Source organism: Triturus cristatus, chromosome 10 (genome assembly GCF_964204655.1).
Source record: "Triturus cristatus chromosome 10, aTriCri1.1, whole genome shotgun sequence".
In the NCBI taxonomy this organism is placed as follows: Eukaryota; Metazoa; Chordata; class Amphibia; order Caudata; family Salamandridae; genus Triturus; species Triturus cristatus.
The window spans coordinates 640140836-640159122 of record NC_140593.1 but is presented as its reverse complement, the minus strand read 5'-3'; the positions used below and the strand labels follow the sequence as shown (position 1 = coordinate 640159122).

At 43.8% G+C, this 18287-nt stretch overlaps 1 protein-coding gene across 1 annotated transcript in view; it reads left to right on the top strand.

The window, feature by feature from the left end:
• The window catches only part of RGS11 (regulator of G protein signaling 11), a 1592422-nt gene extending 1576353 nt beyond the window's left edge, over nt 1-16069 (top strand). Inside the window, exon 17 of the mRNA XM_085632193.1 lies at nt 13014-16069. Coding sequence (XP_085488319.1) covers nt 13014-13125 — 112 coding nt within the window. The 3' untranslated portion in view covers nt 13126-16069. The remainder of the gene's footprint in view (nt 1-13013) is intronic.
• The last annotated feature ends 2218 nt before the right edge of the window (nt 16070-18287 follow it).

The following is an 18287-nucleotide window of genomic DNA, read 5'->3' as shown; positions in this document are numbered from 1 at the left end:
AAACTTCAATTTGTTCAGAACTGAGCAGCTTGGTTGCTGCTTGTCATTCCTAAAATTAATCGGCTAAGTCAGGTCTAATGACCTTGCACTGGCTGCCCATCTCGGAAAGAATAAAAATGTAAATTCCTCTGTGTAGCCCACAAGACTCTTTATGGGAAAGGCCTGTCTATTAATGGCTCGCTTATCACTTGTTACCATCCCAGGAAATTCCTCCGCTCTGCTAACATGAGTTTAGCCACCATCCCTAAAATCCGAAGGATGAGGAGTGGGGGCAGTTCCTTTTCTTACAACATAGCTAGACTTTGGAAAACCCTTTCCTTGCACTTGCGCTCAGAGACTCACCATTTCCTGTTCCAAAAGCGGGCAATGGGTGAGCACTAGCTCTTGGAATCTGGAGAGGGAAGCTGAGGAAAATGAAGAGGAAGCGAGGCAGTATCATAATTTTATACAAGGCTATACAGCCCATTACATTAAGGGTGAGGCCTTGCCACTTGGTCAGGTCTACTTTTTTTTTTGGAGCATCGGTTGCCGATTCGGGGCCCTGGTGAGTTCTGGGTGCAGTGCCACCCATATGCCCAAAAATTTGAAACTCATCCTGTGGAGGGGAATGGTCAACTGCCAGCTGAAGCAGTCCCTTGATGGAACCAGGGGAACCAGTACCGATTTGTTCTAGTTCACCTTCAGGCCAGAAGCACATCCAAAAGCCTCAAGCAGACAAAGACATCGAGGGCCGTTCCGTGCTGGGTCTGCCAATTACAGGAAGACATTGTCCACATAAAGGGTGATGCGGTCTTCATGGTTGGTGTCCCACCTCAATCCCTGCACATTGGGTCACAAGGAATGAGCCGAGCTAGGGGCTCCATCGCTAAGACTAAGAGCAGGGGGAATAGGAGGCAACCCTGCCTCGTGCCGTGCCTAATGGAGAAGGAGTTGGAATGGACCCCGTTCACTCGTACCGGGCCGAGGGAGGGGAATAAGGCACATCAACCATGCCCCGGACACGTGGGCCAAGGCCGGTATGGGATAGCACCTTGAGGAGGTAGTCCCAGTCCACTGTAACAAACACCTTCTTACAATCGATAAGGTGCAGGTCTACGTCATGAGGTAGGGAGCGGCAGTGGGCGAGATCAACATGTAACTGTCGGATTCAGTGTTGAGTGCTTCTTTGCAGCATAAAGCCGCACTGGTCCGGGTGGACGAGTATCGGTAGCATCCTTTTCAGTCTGTTGGCCAGCATCATAGTGAAGATTTGTATTTCGCAGTTGAGTAGGGAAATGGGGTGGTAGTAGGCACAGGAGGTGGAGAGGGGCTGAGTTTTGGGGATCGCTACTATGGTGGGAGAGTCCAGGTCCTCTGAGAATGAGCCCAGATGACACGCCCCTTTGAAAAGAGCGAGGAGGTGGGGAGCAGTAAGTCTCAGTTTTTCAACAGGTATTACATGGGGAACCCATCTCGGCCTGGTGTTTTCCCCCCGATTCAGCTTGAGAGGGTGTCTATGACCTCTTCCATCGTGATGGGATCGTCTAGAAGCTGGGAGTCCCTTGGGGGAGGGACAGGAGGTCAACTTCATCCAAGAAGTGATCACTGGATGCCCAATCCCTGTCTTTTGAAACATTTTCTACTGCTGCTCCTTGCAATGAAATGATATACTATCAACTGCCTTTAGAGGTGCCTACCTGCTCTCCTTTGTCTGACGAGGTCCTTGTTTTGACTCAGACTTCATCTGGTTATTTTGTGAACATTAATGATTTTTCTTCAGACTCTTTACATACCTCCAAGCATGGTGCACTTGCACTGTTCTTTTTGCTAAAACAGACTTACCAGATTCCTCCATGTTCCTTCTGTTGGATTTGTCTTTCAATGTTTTTTTCTGTTCCCCTGGATTGGATTTTTATAGTTTTCTTTCTGCTGTTGAATGGATACTATTTCCCAGATCACTCTTCTCCAGAAATGACAGCTGAGATGCTTAATCCACAATCCTCTGCACATAAGGGCTGAAGAGACTTGTCCCTTGTGAGCTTTACTATATGCCCTGTCCATGATAGAATAAATTGTGATAAAGTCTCCTATGACATTTTTGGTCCTACAGCTACACTGAAAATTCTGTATGTTTGTAAAGTTGCTATGGATGACGTTATTATCCCAAGTTCCATTTCTGATTAATGGGATATTACGTCTGTTTCTAATATGCTTTCTGAATTAGAATCCTACACAGTATTCGAAAATTAAGATTTGTATGAATTCTGCAAATGATGGTGAAATGGTTGTTACCATCATTATGCCTATCACTATTTACATAGAGCTAGTACGCCATGTGCTGTTTTTAATTATGCTCAGTGGAAAAACTGCTTGACATCATCTGTGAGTAGTTCTAAAACATATTCAAAGAGGTTCCCTTATTTTTCTGGTGCTGTCCCTGCATACCGGTTTCATTTATAAGCTTACACCTTCCCCATCGGAGACAAAGATATTCACTTAAACAAAATTGATTTATTCTGACTCATTTAATTCACAATTAGCCCTAAGGTGTATGAGAATTGGAGGCACAAAATTGAACTAAAATCTGTTTGGGGTACATGACACTGGCAGATCCAGTGCACTGATACTTTATTTAGAGCTTGTCTGATCCTTCTCCAAATGATATTTTTAAACAAAACAGTACAACAGATGCACTTAGCATTTCCTCTGTTGCACAGTTTGATAATTACCAAGTAGATGACATTGGGTGTAATGCTCATTGTTTAAGTCTTCCTCAGAGTTTAAGGGAAGCAGGCCAGACACCCGGTATATTCAGTCACAACACTCGGGGTAGTTACTACCAATAGTATAGGAAAATTATGCCAGTAATGGTTGGGATATTCCATCTTGTCAGCAGTTAAAGTCCACTTGTCTCTCCTTTCAGATAATATGGATTTACAGGATTATTTGTTGGTTCCAAGATTACCTCATTCTAAATGTTTCATATATGCCACTTATAATGAAATTTGGAAAATGTATCAACAAGAAGCTGCTGAACAGTTAAAACAAATTGATCAGGAAAACTTGGAAAAGGCTTGGCGGTTGTTGATAATGAAATGACAACATTGTCCACTAGTATTTATTTATTGAATAATATTGTTTCATCTGCATTCCATATCATACAACAAGACATGTCTTTGCTTAAACATGGCCCGAGTCAGTTAAGATTGATTTTGCAATTATTTTGGACATTGTAGGTTTTGAAACTCAAAAAGCGTGGCATGAAATTATTTGAATACAATTGAATTGTTTTTGCCTTTTAATTTGACACACTTGCAGAAAATAATGACTAAAAAAGAAGCAACCTACACGATGTTTAATACTGTTTCAAAAAGACAACCAGCATTGGTGTTTCTGGACAGCACTGGTCAAATATCCAATCTTATATTCTCTTATGCCCACTCCTGGAGTTCTAACTGCCCACAAAACTCAATCCTTGGCAAATTTTTTCACAATATTAGGAGGGCAACCTAATTTCCTTGTTCACTGTTTTCTTGACATTAGGAGCTCAGACATTTAAAAAGGGAATGAATGGAAAAGAAGGATTTTGAGAAGGAGGATAAATCCAATTGTAAGTAAAGTAATGATCTTCTTGTATGCACATTTGAGAGGTACTAGCGGTGTTAGTTTGACGGTACGCACTTGGTAACTGCAATCTCTCTTTAGAAAGTTGGTGTCTTTTGGTTTAAGAAATACACAAATTGATTTAATTTTTGGGAATGGTGTGTAAATATTAGTCTGTATACCTAACAAGAGTTTGCACAGAAATTTTGATTGATATACTCCTGAAAAGGAAGTGATTTTATGTTAGATTAAATATTACACAAAACAATTGAACAATTTTGAAACTTTAATTTAAAAATAAGAGCCAGAGTTGTTGATTTTAATAAGGGAAAAATTTTGATTACACGTTTCTTAAAAAACATTTTTTTCGGCACTGATGAAGTCCCTATAAGGTATTAAATGTGTTGGCTGGGTCTGTTTGAAGTGTGATGGAATTGGATACTTAATAAAAATAACTTTATGGAAAAAGACACCAACGTCTGGAAATTAATTGAAGAACGAGATATGGAAAGTAATTGAAAACAAAAGAGTGATTACCGATATATGCAATTTGAATTGGAATGATCAATGTAAACAAGGAAATTAGGTTGTCCTCCTAATATTGTGAAAGTATGCCTAATACTGAATGCTTATGAAAGTTGCCTTTTAGTGTATCTGAAACCCCATCAGCCTCCTAGCTCATTCACAGTTTCATTTCTCGGCCAATTTCAACGTTTCATTGCATGTCATGTCTTAAACATTTTCAGAAAGGCAGATGCAAAGGGATAGCTACAAATGTTTTACGTGCGGCTTGGTTTCTGCCTTTTCAATACAGATGTATGCATGAGAACAACAAGGTTTTTGTTACTGAGTGTGGCACTTCTTTGGGTCACTCTTTTGTCTGTAAAGAGATAACACTTCATGGAGTTTCTAATGCGCCCATGCTAACCTAGCATATTATTTGAAGGTTGTGCCTGTACTATTGATAAAGTGTCAATTGTTTTGCTTTCTAACAGAGCTACTTAATTTTAAATGATCAGAGTTTTTATGGGATTAAACTAGGTGTATATTATGTAGTTACTGTTTCCAAGGTTGTGACATTAGGAGAGTGCAGCCTGTATTTTGCTGTCTGTGGTGATCTTTCAAGTATACATTGACCTTGTGCCTAGCTATGCAATTGTCATAGTCTATGGACATGAATCTGCTTGTGCATCCTTTGCAGTCGCATCGTCTGTGTTGTCCTGTGATGATGCTTCCTGTGCTGCAAGATGCCTATTAGGAGCCGCCTTCACCAGTTCCAGATGCTACTTCCACTTAAGATTTCCTGCCATCTGGATACTATTCTGAAGATGCACTCCTGGCACTGTTGCTTTCGGCTTCTTCTGAATGGGCTGGTGATGACTATTTTCATTCCTTGGATCTTGCTCTTCAGGCCTCTTTTGATGTGCTGTTTGCAGATGCAGGTTCCTTCCTGTGCCCCAATGACACTCTGGAAATGGATGTTGTGGACATTTCAGAGATGCCGTCCTTCAACTCGTATGCTTCCTATGCTTTTTAAATGACGTGTTGCTTTTATAAAATTGCTTTTTTTACCAATATACGTGATTTTTTAACTTGCCATTTAATGTGGCTTTTTTGCGATGGCTTATGCTGTAAAGTATTTATGTGAAACGCAAGGTGTTTTGCAATTCTTAATTGCTTTTGCTTATTTCTATATAAGTCATCTTATTCGACCAAGGGGAGGGTGTTGTAGAGCTTACATTTAGCCTCCATTTACATTTTTCTTTTTAACTTGCCATTTTTTTCTAATGGTGGTTTGCACATTTTTTCCCTAATATGAGGAAGCTCCATGCACGCATTTATTCCTGGCAGATATTGTAACCCTGTAGTCTGCACAGTTAGTTCCTGGTTCACACTTATTAGAACGTGTTGCCCTTGTCATATTTTTATGATCATAGAAGACGACTCTTTCTCTCCAGACTAACTAAAGACACTATTCTGCACCTCTGGCACAGTATGACAAGTATGGTGCTTGATTATTTTAAATAGCTTCCATGCTGAATTCTATGAGAGGCATTTCACACCAAAGTAGGGGAGAGGAGTTGGCCAAACGGTTTGGGCGCTCGACCTCGGACCTGGGGGAACTGGGTTCGAGTCTCGGTAATGACGCTAAACATCCTGTGATTCTGGGCAAATCACTTAATCTCCCCGTGCCTAACAAAAAAAAAATGAATGTGTGTCCTCATGTAACGTAACTGGTGCTATGTAAAGCGCTCTGATACCTGATTGGATTCGGGTCAAGTTCGCGCTATATAAAAGTCTGCAAAAAAATAAAAAAAAGTTATCATGGAAACGTCTGTTAATTGTGACTGAAAAGCATCTCTGCAGGCCTGACCTCCATACTGAGAAGGAAGATAGCCATGTGAGAGAAGTGTGCAGGCCTGTACACTCAGACGGGGTACATTCATTAATGCACTGAGGCTGCCTTCCTGGCATATTATACCAAGGTATGGTGTCAGATTATTTCAACATGTCTGTGTTGGACCTGGCCCTTTTTGTGGGGTCATCCCTAAACTTTTTGCCTTCCTCCTGTATTTTTCCTGACCTGTTGTTGGCTGATTTATGACTCTGGGCACCTTACTGCTGCTGACCAGTGCTAAGGTGCATATGCTCTCCCCATGGTAAAATGTATACATTGATTGGTGTCCATGATTGGTTTATTTGGTTTACTGTCAGCCCCTAGTAAAGTGCACCAGGAGTGCCATGGCTTGTAAATACAAATGCTGCTGGTGGGCTTGCAGCACTGGTTGTGCCACCCACAGAAGCGGCCTAGTAAAATGTGTCTAGGGTCTGCCACTGCAGAACCTGCGCGCAGTCTGGTACTGTCGCGCTGACTGCGCAAGTGCCCCCACTTGCCAGTCCCTAAACCTTCCCTTAACTACATATTAGTCACCCCTCTGGTAAGCCCAAGGGCAGGGTGCATTGTAGGCATAAGGTAGGACATGCCCTGATGTGTGTGGCATATCTTAATGGTGAATTACAGCCATTTTCGTTTTTCACTATTGAAGGCTACCTGCTCTCCATAGGCCAGAATGGGCTGCTGGAATTACTACACCCTGTAATCCCAGTGGACTCATAGAGCATGGTAGAAAGTCATGTTTAGTATGCCTGAACTCAGAATAATAAAATACTTCTTTAAGTAAAGTTTATTTTAATATCCTGCGTTTGTAAATACTACTTTTAGAAAGTTAGTATTTACTGATCTGGCCATTCAGTCCACCTCTGAGCTGGGTGTGTGTGTTCTGCCTAGCAACAGTAAGGAGCAGGGCTGGGGAATTCCAGGAGACAGGTTGGCTGCCAGGTGGTGGGTAGAGAGATTACACCAGGATGGGTGGGAGGAGTACACCCTGACTCTTGAATAGACCTGTGCTCTGCCAGCACAAAGCCGGCTCCGCCCCCTGTGGAGCGGCTGATGTCTCTGCCCTGCTGCTGAAAGGAAAGCGCAGAGTCACCACAACAAAGTGCTCCAAAACTGGACTGAGCCAGGCCCAGGTCCCCTGGCGCTAAAGAACAAAAGAATTGCACTATAAAAGTAGGGGCCTGGCTCCTAAGAAATCAGATCCTGTTTGCGCCAAGAAGAAACTCTGCCTGAAGGAGAAGGACCTGGAGAAGCTGAAGGAGGAATACTGTCTCTCTGCCTGAGAGACTGGCCTGCAGTGGGTGCCTGTCTGCTGGAAGGAGAAGGAAAGCCTGAAGAAAAAGACTTTAATTCAACTTGTGCTTTTACAAACAATCTCCAAGGGCTTGCGTGTGAACTTGCCCCCTGACCTGCGCCCCAGGAACAGTGGGCGCTACCTTCCTGAAGAAGAGGAGAAGTGCCAAGGAGTGATTCTGCCAGCTGACCCCTGAGAACCTGTGCATCCCCTGACCTCACTGAGCAACGCGACTTCTGCTGCTGGCGTGGCTGCAAACAAAGTAAAGGCCTGACAGCCCGAGCACCGTGAACAGCTGCCCCCTCGAGCCGTAGCTCGCAAAGTAAGGAGGAGAGTCCTGCGTCTGAGCGCCGAGCCCCCTGTGACCCCGCCAGGTTGTGGAGGCTCTTGTGAGGACCTAAAACGTGCCCTGGTTCGCTGTACAAAGCTGACAGCGCGCTGCGCTGTGAAATCACCCCCGAGGCTGCCCTTCTGCTTCTGACCCCCCTTCGCGGCGACCTGCATCCTGCCCGAGCGCCCCACGAAGCTCCGCCATCCCCTGGACCCTTGGGATGCCAGCACGACGTGGGACACTCCTGGACTGGACCGCGAGGCCGCCACGCACCTTCCCCGTGAAGTCTACAAGGTATTGTGCCAGCGCGTGAAAAGTACAGCCCGTACTTGCCTTCGTACGGACCGTACCGATCGTCACAGTGTTGAGTTCCAAGTGTTAGTTTGAAGCGTACTGCCTTGCAAGTTTGAGACGTATTTACTCCTGAAGTGGTTCGCCCTGTACTGCCTGGAAGCACAGTTCGCACCGTACTGACGCCTGGAATCCCCTGGTTCGCACCGTACATTTGAACCGTACTGCCCTTGTAAACTAAGCTGGTTCGCACTGTACTGCCTTTTGACCCGCTCTGAGTTCTCACCGTACTGAGGACGCTGAGTTCGCACCGTACCGGTGCTTCCCTCCATGTACGGAGCATCCCTGACAGTCCGGATCTTACCCGCATTGAAAACCATTGCCGGTGCTCACGCGAGAAGCGTGGTGTTCGGCAAGCGTGCTCCGGCTCACACAGGAAGCGTGAGAAACGGCAAGGTCCTGTCAAAACCTTGCCCAGAGCACCCCAAAGGCACTACGAAGTGCCCCGAAGACCTAAAGAACTTATTTTAAAGAGAACTGTGCCATTTTTAAACCTGTGGACTGCCCTTAAGCATTTGAAAGTAACTGGATTGGGATTCGCTAAGAGAACTGTATTTATGCAACCTGCCTGAAAGAAACCCTTTTATATAAAGACCTATTTTTGATAAATACAGCCTTGTGTCTTTTGTGTGGTGGGGTGGTGATTATTGTGTGGGACAACTTGAACGCTTAACCTTATGCCCTCTGGAAATCTAGCCTGACTGCTCGCGCCACGTTACCTAGAGGGTGAGCAGGGGTTATTTTTAAAGAGGTGATGCTTTGCCCTGACTTAGAGGAAAGGGTCCCTGCTTGTCGCAAGTGTGTACCTGCGCCAACCAGAGACCCCGGATTCTAACAGTCTGGCAGAAGGGTAACCAAATATGCTCTCGCTAGTGTAGATATATCAGTGATAGATAGGAATAACATTAGGAACAATTAACATGGTTGAATTGTTTGTGTTTTTCGCCATTCCAATAATGCTTAGAACAATTATGTGTTTTATCTGTCTAATAATCGCAGCTCGTGTTTTATTTACAAGGATTAGATCATTTAAATAAACATTTGAAAATGTCGCCTTGTATCTTTTCTATGTGACACCTTGGGCATGCAAAAGTGACAAAAGAAAGGGATAGATCTTTTTCCACAAACTCCTGGGGAAGCGGAGTGGTCATGTTCGAGGGTACTGACAACATCCATTATTCTGGAATTTTAAGAGTTTAGATGTGGTACTGTAAGCTAGTCAAAACAAACATTTATGATGTAAGTAGGCGCAGTCTCTATATTCTCGATATTATGAAGTTTTGTTGACCTAATACACAGTCCTACTAAATTGTAGGAACTGTATTACAAGTGAGAGCCACACAAGTTACCCCAATCCTGGATTCCTTCTGGTTTCTAGTTTCCAAAAATGTGCAGGTTTGCTAGGTTTCCTTACATGCTGGCTGAGCTAGGGTCCAAAATCCACAACTACCCACTTTACAAAAAAAGGTTCAGTTTTGAGTGGAAACATGTGATATTTTCATATTGCATTTTGGTCCGTTTCCTGTCCTGGGCCCTAGGCCTACCCACACAATTGAGTTACCATTTGAATCGGATGTCATGTGGGACCATAGAATAGTAGATCATTTGTTATTACCAATTGGAGTTTGCTGCATTCGTGCCTTCTAAATGTAACCCAGTGTAAGAAAGAAGATAGTTTGAAAAATACCCTCTCAACCATATGCTAGTACAGGTACTCACAGATTCAGAGATGGACAAATAACCATTGCTCCTAAACTCCATATTTCGTACTCATTTCAGAAAAACATAGGTTTCCTTCATACCCAATTTTCATTCTACATATTTCACAATATGAATTGGCCAATACTTAGTACACAGTGAAAAATTATGGTACGGTGTAGCTCAGTTGTTGGCTCTTAGTACCTTGGGTTCTTTGAGAACCTACAAACCCTTTATATTCTGGCAGCCATAAGGGTCTAGTGGACGTAATGGTATATTGCTTTTGTAATTCTGCCATTGTGACAAAAAGTTACGGATAAAAAGGTTGTCTCAAATGGCCATTTTTTCCCTACTCATTTTCAATATTTCTTCATTTCAACAGTTAGTTTTTTGGGGAAAACCTTGAGGCATCTATATGTATGACTCCTTGCTGAATTCGGAATTCTGTCTAGTTTTCAGAAATCTATAACTTTCCTGGATCACCCATGTTTTTCAAACTGGTTTCCACCACTAACTGAGAGCACAGAAAAAAGGGAAAAATGAGCTACCTCTTTTAAAAATGCCAAACCTTTGGTAAAAGACTGTGTTTCCAATTCTGCAAGCTCCTGAAAGCTAAGAAGATGCTGAAACCATTCGTTTATGCCATTTCTAAGAAAAAATGTACACTTTTATGGAGCACTTTATTCTTATTTTTTCCCGAAAACTCAAAATTTTGCAATATATTGTCTGTTTCCAGCAATCCTTGAAGACCTTTACAATCCCCAAAGTGTTAGAAAAAAAGGACGCAAATTCAGTGTGGAGACCTTCTGAAGAAAATAAGTTAAGCAACCCTATGCGTGAACTACACTAAATAGCCAAAAAAGGGTTTATTATCGGGAATTTAAAATCTTTGTTCCCATCACTCTTCAGGACTACATAACAATATGCTTCTTTTGTGCTTTCCTTGCTGCTGAAATATTGTGAAATATTTGTACAGTTTATTTACAGGTATTTAAATGCTGTATGGTAAAATAAACTGATATTCTTCTTTCACACTTCCTGTAAGCCATCTAAATTGTCAGATAGTTCACTTGACAAAATCCTTAAACTTTGCAGTCAGAGAACAAAAAGGAAACACCAATCTCCATGCTAAAAATAATAAGCAGCAATTTGTCAGACAGCATAGTCTGACATTTGAGTTCTGTGTTTTAATGCACAGCAAATGTGACAACATAAAAACACAATATAATACAATCTTTACTGCTCAATCACCTTCTGAACTTCAGGATAGTTAATGTGGGGGTATTGCAGCACCACTTGCCCAACTTCCATCGCCTCTGCCTGAATTTACAGTAGCTTTGTACAAAGGCAAATAAACATCACTGACATCTTACCTCCTAGAATACATGACACGTCTTCAAGTTAGTATCAACTTCCAAGTGATCTTAATCCCTTCTAGATGCTCACTACACACCTTGGCTCTGATTTACTAAGGGCTTGTATCGCCGTTGCATTACGCAAGGCGACACAAGGCAACGCAAGTGCTTGAGTTAGATTTACTATGCCATTCAAAGATGACTTGCGTGGCTTAGTAAATCTGAAATATCGCAAGGCGATGCAAGCTACTGCCATGTGTTACTCTGCATTGGGAAGACATTCCATGGGTGGAGTTTGGGTGTTCCTACGAGTCCACCTGTGGTTTTTGATGCATTCCAAGATGTACTAAGACTAGTAAACCTAGGAATGCATCAATATGGTATCCATCCCAAGAGGCGTAACGAGGATAAATATGTTTATTTCTCCTCTTAATTATTTCTTTGAATGTATGCTGCATTTTACAGCACACATAGAAAGAGAAAAGTGACACTGAGGATTGTTTATGTGCAGGAAGTTGTTTTTGGTGCAGAAAGGTGTCCCTTCCTGCAAAAAAACACAATCCTACCTGTGACGCGGGGACCCTTGCACCATATTGCAAGTTTTACTGCTTTGGTGCCAGGCAGCACATAGTGCCCCAGTGCAGGAAGAGAGCAGGAATGAAACATATATTAGTAAATATGGTGAAGTCCTGCTTTGTCCATGTAATGCAGTGCAGCACGTTGACTTGCTGCATTGCGCCAAATCTTAGTAAATCTGGGTCCTAATGTAAAACATAGCTCTCTTTGGAAATCAAGCTCAGCCCTTGGTTAATGCAGTCTCAGTCAAGTTAAGTATTGCTCACGGGTTTCTTCTCACTTGAAGCTAAATGCTGGAGGTCCCTGGGCCGCTCGGTTGAGGGGACCTTGTTAGATGAGAATCCTGATACAAATAACACTTGGGCATTCTCCTGTATTTAAACTTATGGGTTTCTTCTCATAAACACAAAGTAAACGAGCTACTGTTAAATTGTATGCAATCTCATCACTGATGCTGCAGGGTTGCTTAACCCGATTTTTCTAGGTGATTGCACATTAGTAAGAGACCTCTTGACAGACTCTTAGAAGGATATTGAATTGAGTTAAAATGTCAAACTGAAATATATCCTGGTCAGCGTCTTGGCTGACTGTCTTAATTCTCTAATTCATAAAACTGAGCTCAAAGAAGATCCGCGTTACTCATGTTCAAGTTAAGCTCTTTAAACCTATTTTACTAGCACTTCCTTCATTTTTTCCCTGCTATTTCCTACCCTTTATCTCCGTTGCTCCCTCTGTCTTTCTCCCTTATTTAACTTTTTACCTTTCGTTCATTTTCCCTGCTCTTTAATTAGACACTTTCGCATATCCTGTTCTCGCCACTTTCTTTAGGCTCTCTCGCCTCCTTCCACTCCACCTTCCTTTGTCAGTCCATCCTTCCCTTGCTCAATTCCATTCCTCTTTTCCAGAACTTACTGCCTAGTTTTTTCACTCTTCCATCCTGCATTATTCTCTACCTCCTTTCATTTCCCCCATGCTCCTTTTTTATCCGCCTTTGACACTTCTTTTCTAAATCCTTTATACACTTTAATCCTTTCTTCCTTTCCTTTCTTCCTCTCTTGCTTCCTCCCTATCCAACTTTCCTACTTGTTTCTTTACTCTTTTTTTTCCTTCTTCCAACCCCTTCTCCCTTCCTCCCACTCTTGATAGCTGTCCTCTTTCCTATTGCATCCCCATTCATCCTCCCTTCCATCCTCGAATTGTGCATGTCTTTTTTTTTTCATTGCATCCTTGAGTTGTTCTTTCTGCCTTCCTTCCTTTCCCTGTGCCATACGTTCTATTCTGCCTCCTTCCAACTTCATTTTTTACCTGACATTGTTCTCTTTTTTCCCTACATCCATTTTTACCCACAAGCTTTCCTTATATTCCCTTTACATTCTTATTTTTCTTTCTCTTTGTTGACTGTTTTCTCTTTTACTCATCAATTCATAGGGTATTTCCGTTCACGAGGAGGCAGAGGCATTCCAGTCCCAGTCCAGCACTGCTATTTCCGGTGGAGCAAGATCCAAAGATGGACGTGAAAAACAACGACGTGGAAACTTAGGACACTGCAACTTTTTTACGTCTTTTCCATTCTCTCTTCAGAACTCTTCTGTATGACTGTCTCCTTTTCAAGTGCATACGTTTAGGTTAGTTCAACAAAGAACCCGATTTATAAGCATCCCTGAAAACATGTCTTCCAAAGGGTGAGCTGGATAAAAAGCTGTAGGGGTGGCTTTAGTTCTGCCAGACATGAGAAAAACAAATATATAGTCCCTGAGTTCTATACATTAGCGAGAAGTAGAGCAGTAAACATATGTGTTGTGTTGGGAATCTAGATGCAACTTTGTTCCTTACAGCCGAAGAATAGTTCATACATTTGCCGGTGTATGATATTCATAGTATAACACTGACATTTTAAGAAGAAGATTAGATATTGCACAGGCAAAAGGCTACTTTTAATGTAGTGGCTTAGTTGGGGTTGGGGGTGGAATTCAAACACTTACAGAAGGTGAAAGCTGATTATGTTAAGTAACGTAATTACCACTGTATAATTAATACTTTCTATAGGCATTACTTAACCCTTTCCAGGCGCCCGTCGGCCAACGGCCGTCGCGAGCACTACCTCCGTAGTGCTGTGCACGACCGTTGGCCGCCGCGGCCCCGCCAGCGCAAGAATTTACCCGCACCGTGGCGGATTTTACGCCGCGGTCAACGGGTTAATTATAATAAACAACATAATTATCAGTCAGGAAGGGACTGAAATCCATAAAGATAGATGCAGCACGGAGTGTGACGAAACTTAGCTACAAGAAAAGTGGATTAACAATAAGTGCATTCCCCAATCTTCCTTTGAGGCATATTTATGAAATTGTAATGCAACACAGCGGAGCAAGTCATTTTGCTGTGCTGCGTTATAGAGAAAGGGCAGGCATGCACCGTGTGTATTACAAATGTGTACAGGGCCGGCTTTAGCACAGGTGGCGCCCTGTGCGACAATGTTTGTTGGCGCCCCCCATGACCACCTCCACCACAGATTCCCTCACTACCACAATTTGACAGTGCCTCTCAAGTCTCCATAACCACTGTCTCTTAGATTCATTTTGTTTTATAGCGCCACTCATTCCATTTGAAGATGTCAGAAAACTTAACATCACACACACATTATGGCACAGAGACAATCAATCATCGCGGTGAAAATCAGTATATAGGTAGGAAATGTTGCATAAGACAGAGGCCTACAAGGAGTAGGAGTCACATGTCACCCATACTGGTACGCAGTATAGTTTAAGAGTCCTTGGACTGTAAAAGCACAAATTCAGAATTTTAAATTTAACACCATTGTTAGGGGCTTTCTTTAATAAAAATAATTGATTTCTACCCAAATGAACCTTTTTTTCAATATGAGAACAACTAAGTCTGGGCAAAAAATCTATAGCTCAAATATTTTCCTTGCACTTTGCATGCAGCTTTTGATGGCAGTTAATAGCTCACTGCTCTATATTAAGATTTTAACTTATAACCTGCAAGTAAGAAAAGGATCTCTGACAAAACCGCACGTTCTTTGCAGCAAACATGTTAACCCTCTGCACCTATGAACAGTCAAAACTTTCAGTAGTCAAAGCTCCAGACTCTCTCCAGGAAGAACGTTAATCACTGGAGTTGACATTTTTATTGTGGGGACAAAGTACGCGGCATCCGGTGCTTTTAACGTGATGAACATGGCGCCCCCACCCCAAGTCAGCGCCTGGTGCGATGGCACCAATCGCACCGCCCTAAAGCCGGCCCTGAATGTGTATTACAATACCGGTCATTCCTGTCCTTTCCCCAGCGCTGATGCACAATGGGATGCCTAACGCCAACACAGGCACCCTTGCACAACGGTGCGAAGATTCCTGCATTACATGTAGGATTCTTTTTTTTTTGCAGGAAGGGGGACCTTCCTGCACAAAAACAATCATGAGAGCCATATTCCTCTTTCTATTTGTGTTGCTGAATGCAGCACATATAGAAAGAAGAAGTAACGAGGAGAAAAGATGTTTCTCCTTGTTACGCCTCCCCTGATAAAGGCGTGCCTTTTTGGTGCATTCCCAGGTCTACCAGTGATGATAAATCTGGGAATGCATCAAAATCCATGGGAATTGCGTGGGAACACCCATGCAATGCCCATGGAATGTCTACCCAGGCTGGATTATTGCAACACATCGATTTGCACATTAGTCCTGATTTATCAAGCCACGCAGGGCCATGCAAAGTGGCTTTGTGTGGCTTGATTAATTGTATTTTAAAGTTTGCGTTGTGCATACACCATGTTGCTTGGTGCAAACGAGATGCAAATCATTGACAAATAGGGCCCCTAGACCTTAGCTGAAGAGAATTTTGGTCTGCTTCACTGCCCTCTCAAATCACACATATAGGAAATGTTCTAGTAGTCTACTAATGTTTTCAAAAGACAATCAAACCAGCACTCAAAGTCTCACTTTAAACTTGATTTGTTACAATCCTAATTTTTGATACTGTTTCCATAATATGTATATTCCCCTTGTTGGTTTGTGAATGGGGAAGTGGTTGGGAGTATTATGGTAACTATTGTTTTATAAGCCCTCTCATGCACAGACCTTGCATGGCCCATAAAGGCAAACTAGCATAGAGCTTATGAATAAATGGATCCGTTTATTGTTTGCAGATCTCCTCAGAAGTAGCACAATTAAAGGTTGCTCAGAAAAGTCTTACAGACCGAAAAAAAACTGTGGGCCATATGTACAAGGACTGGCGAAAACTATTGCTAACGCTAGTTAGCGACAGTTTTCTTACCGCTGTGTACCGCTGAAAACTATCACCTTGTTAGCGATGTATTCACAAAACGTCGCTACATGGCGATAGCTTCAGGGATCAGCGGTGAAAACCGCCGCTAACGTTAGCGTGATGGCGATAGGAATTCCAGCGTTAGTGGATGAAAACCAAAAAATGGCCCATTAGCTGCAAAAAAACTAACGTTAGTCAACCCAACGTGAAAAATAGCCTATCAGTCGACCTCCAATAGAAAATAGGCAAAACAAACAATGAAATGCAGAATGGAACAGCCAGGGCCAAAGGCAGCACACATCAACAACCCCCTCAAGCCACCCAACATCCAGGATGACCAGGATGAGAGCCTAGATGTCTCCTGGACCTGCATCTGGAGCCTGGATGCCTCGCTGGACCTGCGTCTGGAGCCTGGAGTGGGAAGCGGAGGAGCTGTGGAGTGGATGAGACGTGGCGATAGACATTGAGGCGCGGCGATCGCCTGTATCTGGTGGTGAAGTCTGGCAGGTCGCATGGAGACACATTGCTGACCTTCGTGAGAAGACTGCCTTGAGCCCCTTGGAGCTGTGAATTGTAGAGGCGCTACTGCGCACCAAAGTAGGGAGGTCTGCATCGCATACTATGATCCACCACTCCACGGGGGTGCATGGAGGGGATTACGAACGGTGGAAGGAGCCTCTATGCATCACAAGCCGGATGATGTTTTGCTGGCCGGATGCGATAGAGGGTGAGGCCTCTGAGCTGTGCCGAACTTGTGTGGCGGGAGCGCTGCAATTTCATGCCTAAGGGGGTCCTTTGCATTGTAAGAGAGTAGGATCTGCTTCACATGGCTACCCCCACTTTTTGCTGCTGTAACACTGTTTTTCGAATTTAGTCTGGCTGGGGCCCTGCTATTCAGGACCCCAGCCTAGCTGCTTCCTCTCTAAATTGATTCCATGTACTTTAGGTACACCACAGATTGGATCCTGAGGTACCCTTGTGAGTCCCTAGTATATGGTATACTATGTAACCAGGGCATAGCTACTGCAGCCTGGGTAAGGTGGTGCATACACCCCTTACTGAGGTATAGATTCACTATACCTCACCTATCACTGCACATACAAACCTATCAGTCACCCCCATGGCAGGCCATATCAATCCTGAAGGCAGGGTGCTTGGTTATATGTGAGAGGGTGCCCTGGCATGAGCTGAGCCCTTCTGCAGCCTTCAGAATGTATACTCTGGGGTTGTCAGTGGTGCAGCCTGACCACATACTCTTAAGTGCATTATAACCAAACGGTAAATGCTAACTTTGGACTTGCTGCACGGAAACATGTTGTGTTTGGTGTCAAGCACCTTGGAATCATACCCCCACACCAGTAACTGGTGTGGGAGTATGATCCCACTCTTCTAGAGGGAGAGACATGACAGCACCAGTATACCCTGTACCAACTTAAAAGAGCCCTGGCATCACAAAATGGATGCTGCAGCCACAGACACGGGTCTGGTCTCCTGCTGCTGACTGAAACTCCGGCAGGGGAGGCCTGGACAATAGGTTTCCTGGCACAGGGAGGTGTAACCACCTCCCAGACAGGCTGATGTGTATTGGGGCTGGGTGGAAGCACTCTCAGAGTGCTTTGAAGTCCTGCACTGGGGGCACATTTGGTGTCCCTGTGCATAGTCCAGCTCAATCCGGTTCAGGGGCTTCCAGACCCTGCTCTGGCATGAAACTGGACAAAGGAAATGGGTGTATCCACCCCTCTTTCCAAACCCTCCCATAGGTGGGTCCCCTGAGTTAGTCCAACCCCTTTCTTAGGTATAAGTAAGGAACCCCTGGCAACAGGACTTTAGATATCCCTGGATGAAACTCTGCAACTGAATCCTGGAACTTCAACGCTCTACTCAAGATTAGAGGACTGAAGAAATCTCCCTTGGGGTCAAGGAGTGACTCCCCTGCTTGGCCGGCACCAATGAAGCAATTGTCAGTGTGCATCTCCGAAGCTCCCGCCGGACTCCAAAGTGTTTGCAGCCCAGGAAGAGTATTTCCAGACTTCTCAGAGGCCAACCCGAGTTCCCAGCAAAGCTGAGATCCGCAGCCCTCGTGAGTAATGTGGAACCGGAACTCCTGGTCACCGTGCACATTTGCAAGTGGATTGACTTCCCGGCATCTTTGGCAGTCATGCTTTGGGTTACTTGTAGCCCACACCCTGCGCACCATCTGCACCAAAGATTGTGGGCCTACACTCCATGATTGTTCCGTGAGCCCGCTTCTTGCAATTCTGCTTGAGGCTCCTTTGCGATCCCTGGTCTGTTGACTGGTGGGTTTCTGTGAAGGCAACTTTGATCTTCCTTGGGCTCCTCTGGTTGCTCCAGATGTGCCCTGCCTCCCCACCATGTGGTGAGTCCCTCAGACCTTGCTGGTCTGCACTGAACCATCTTTCT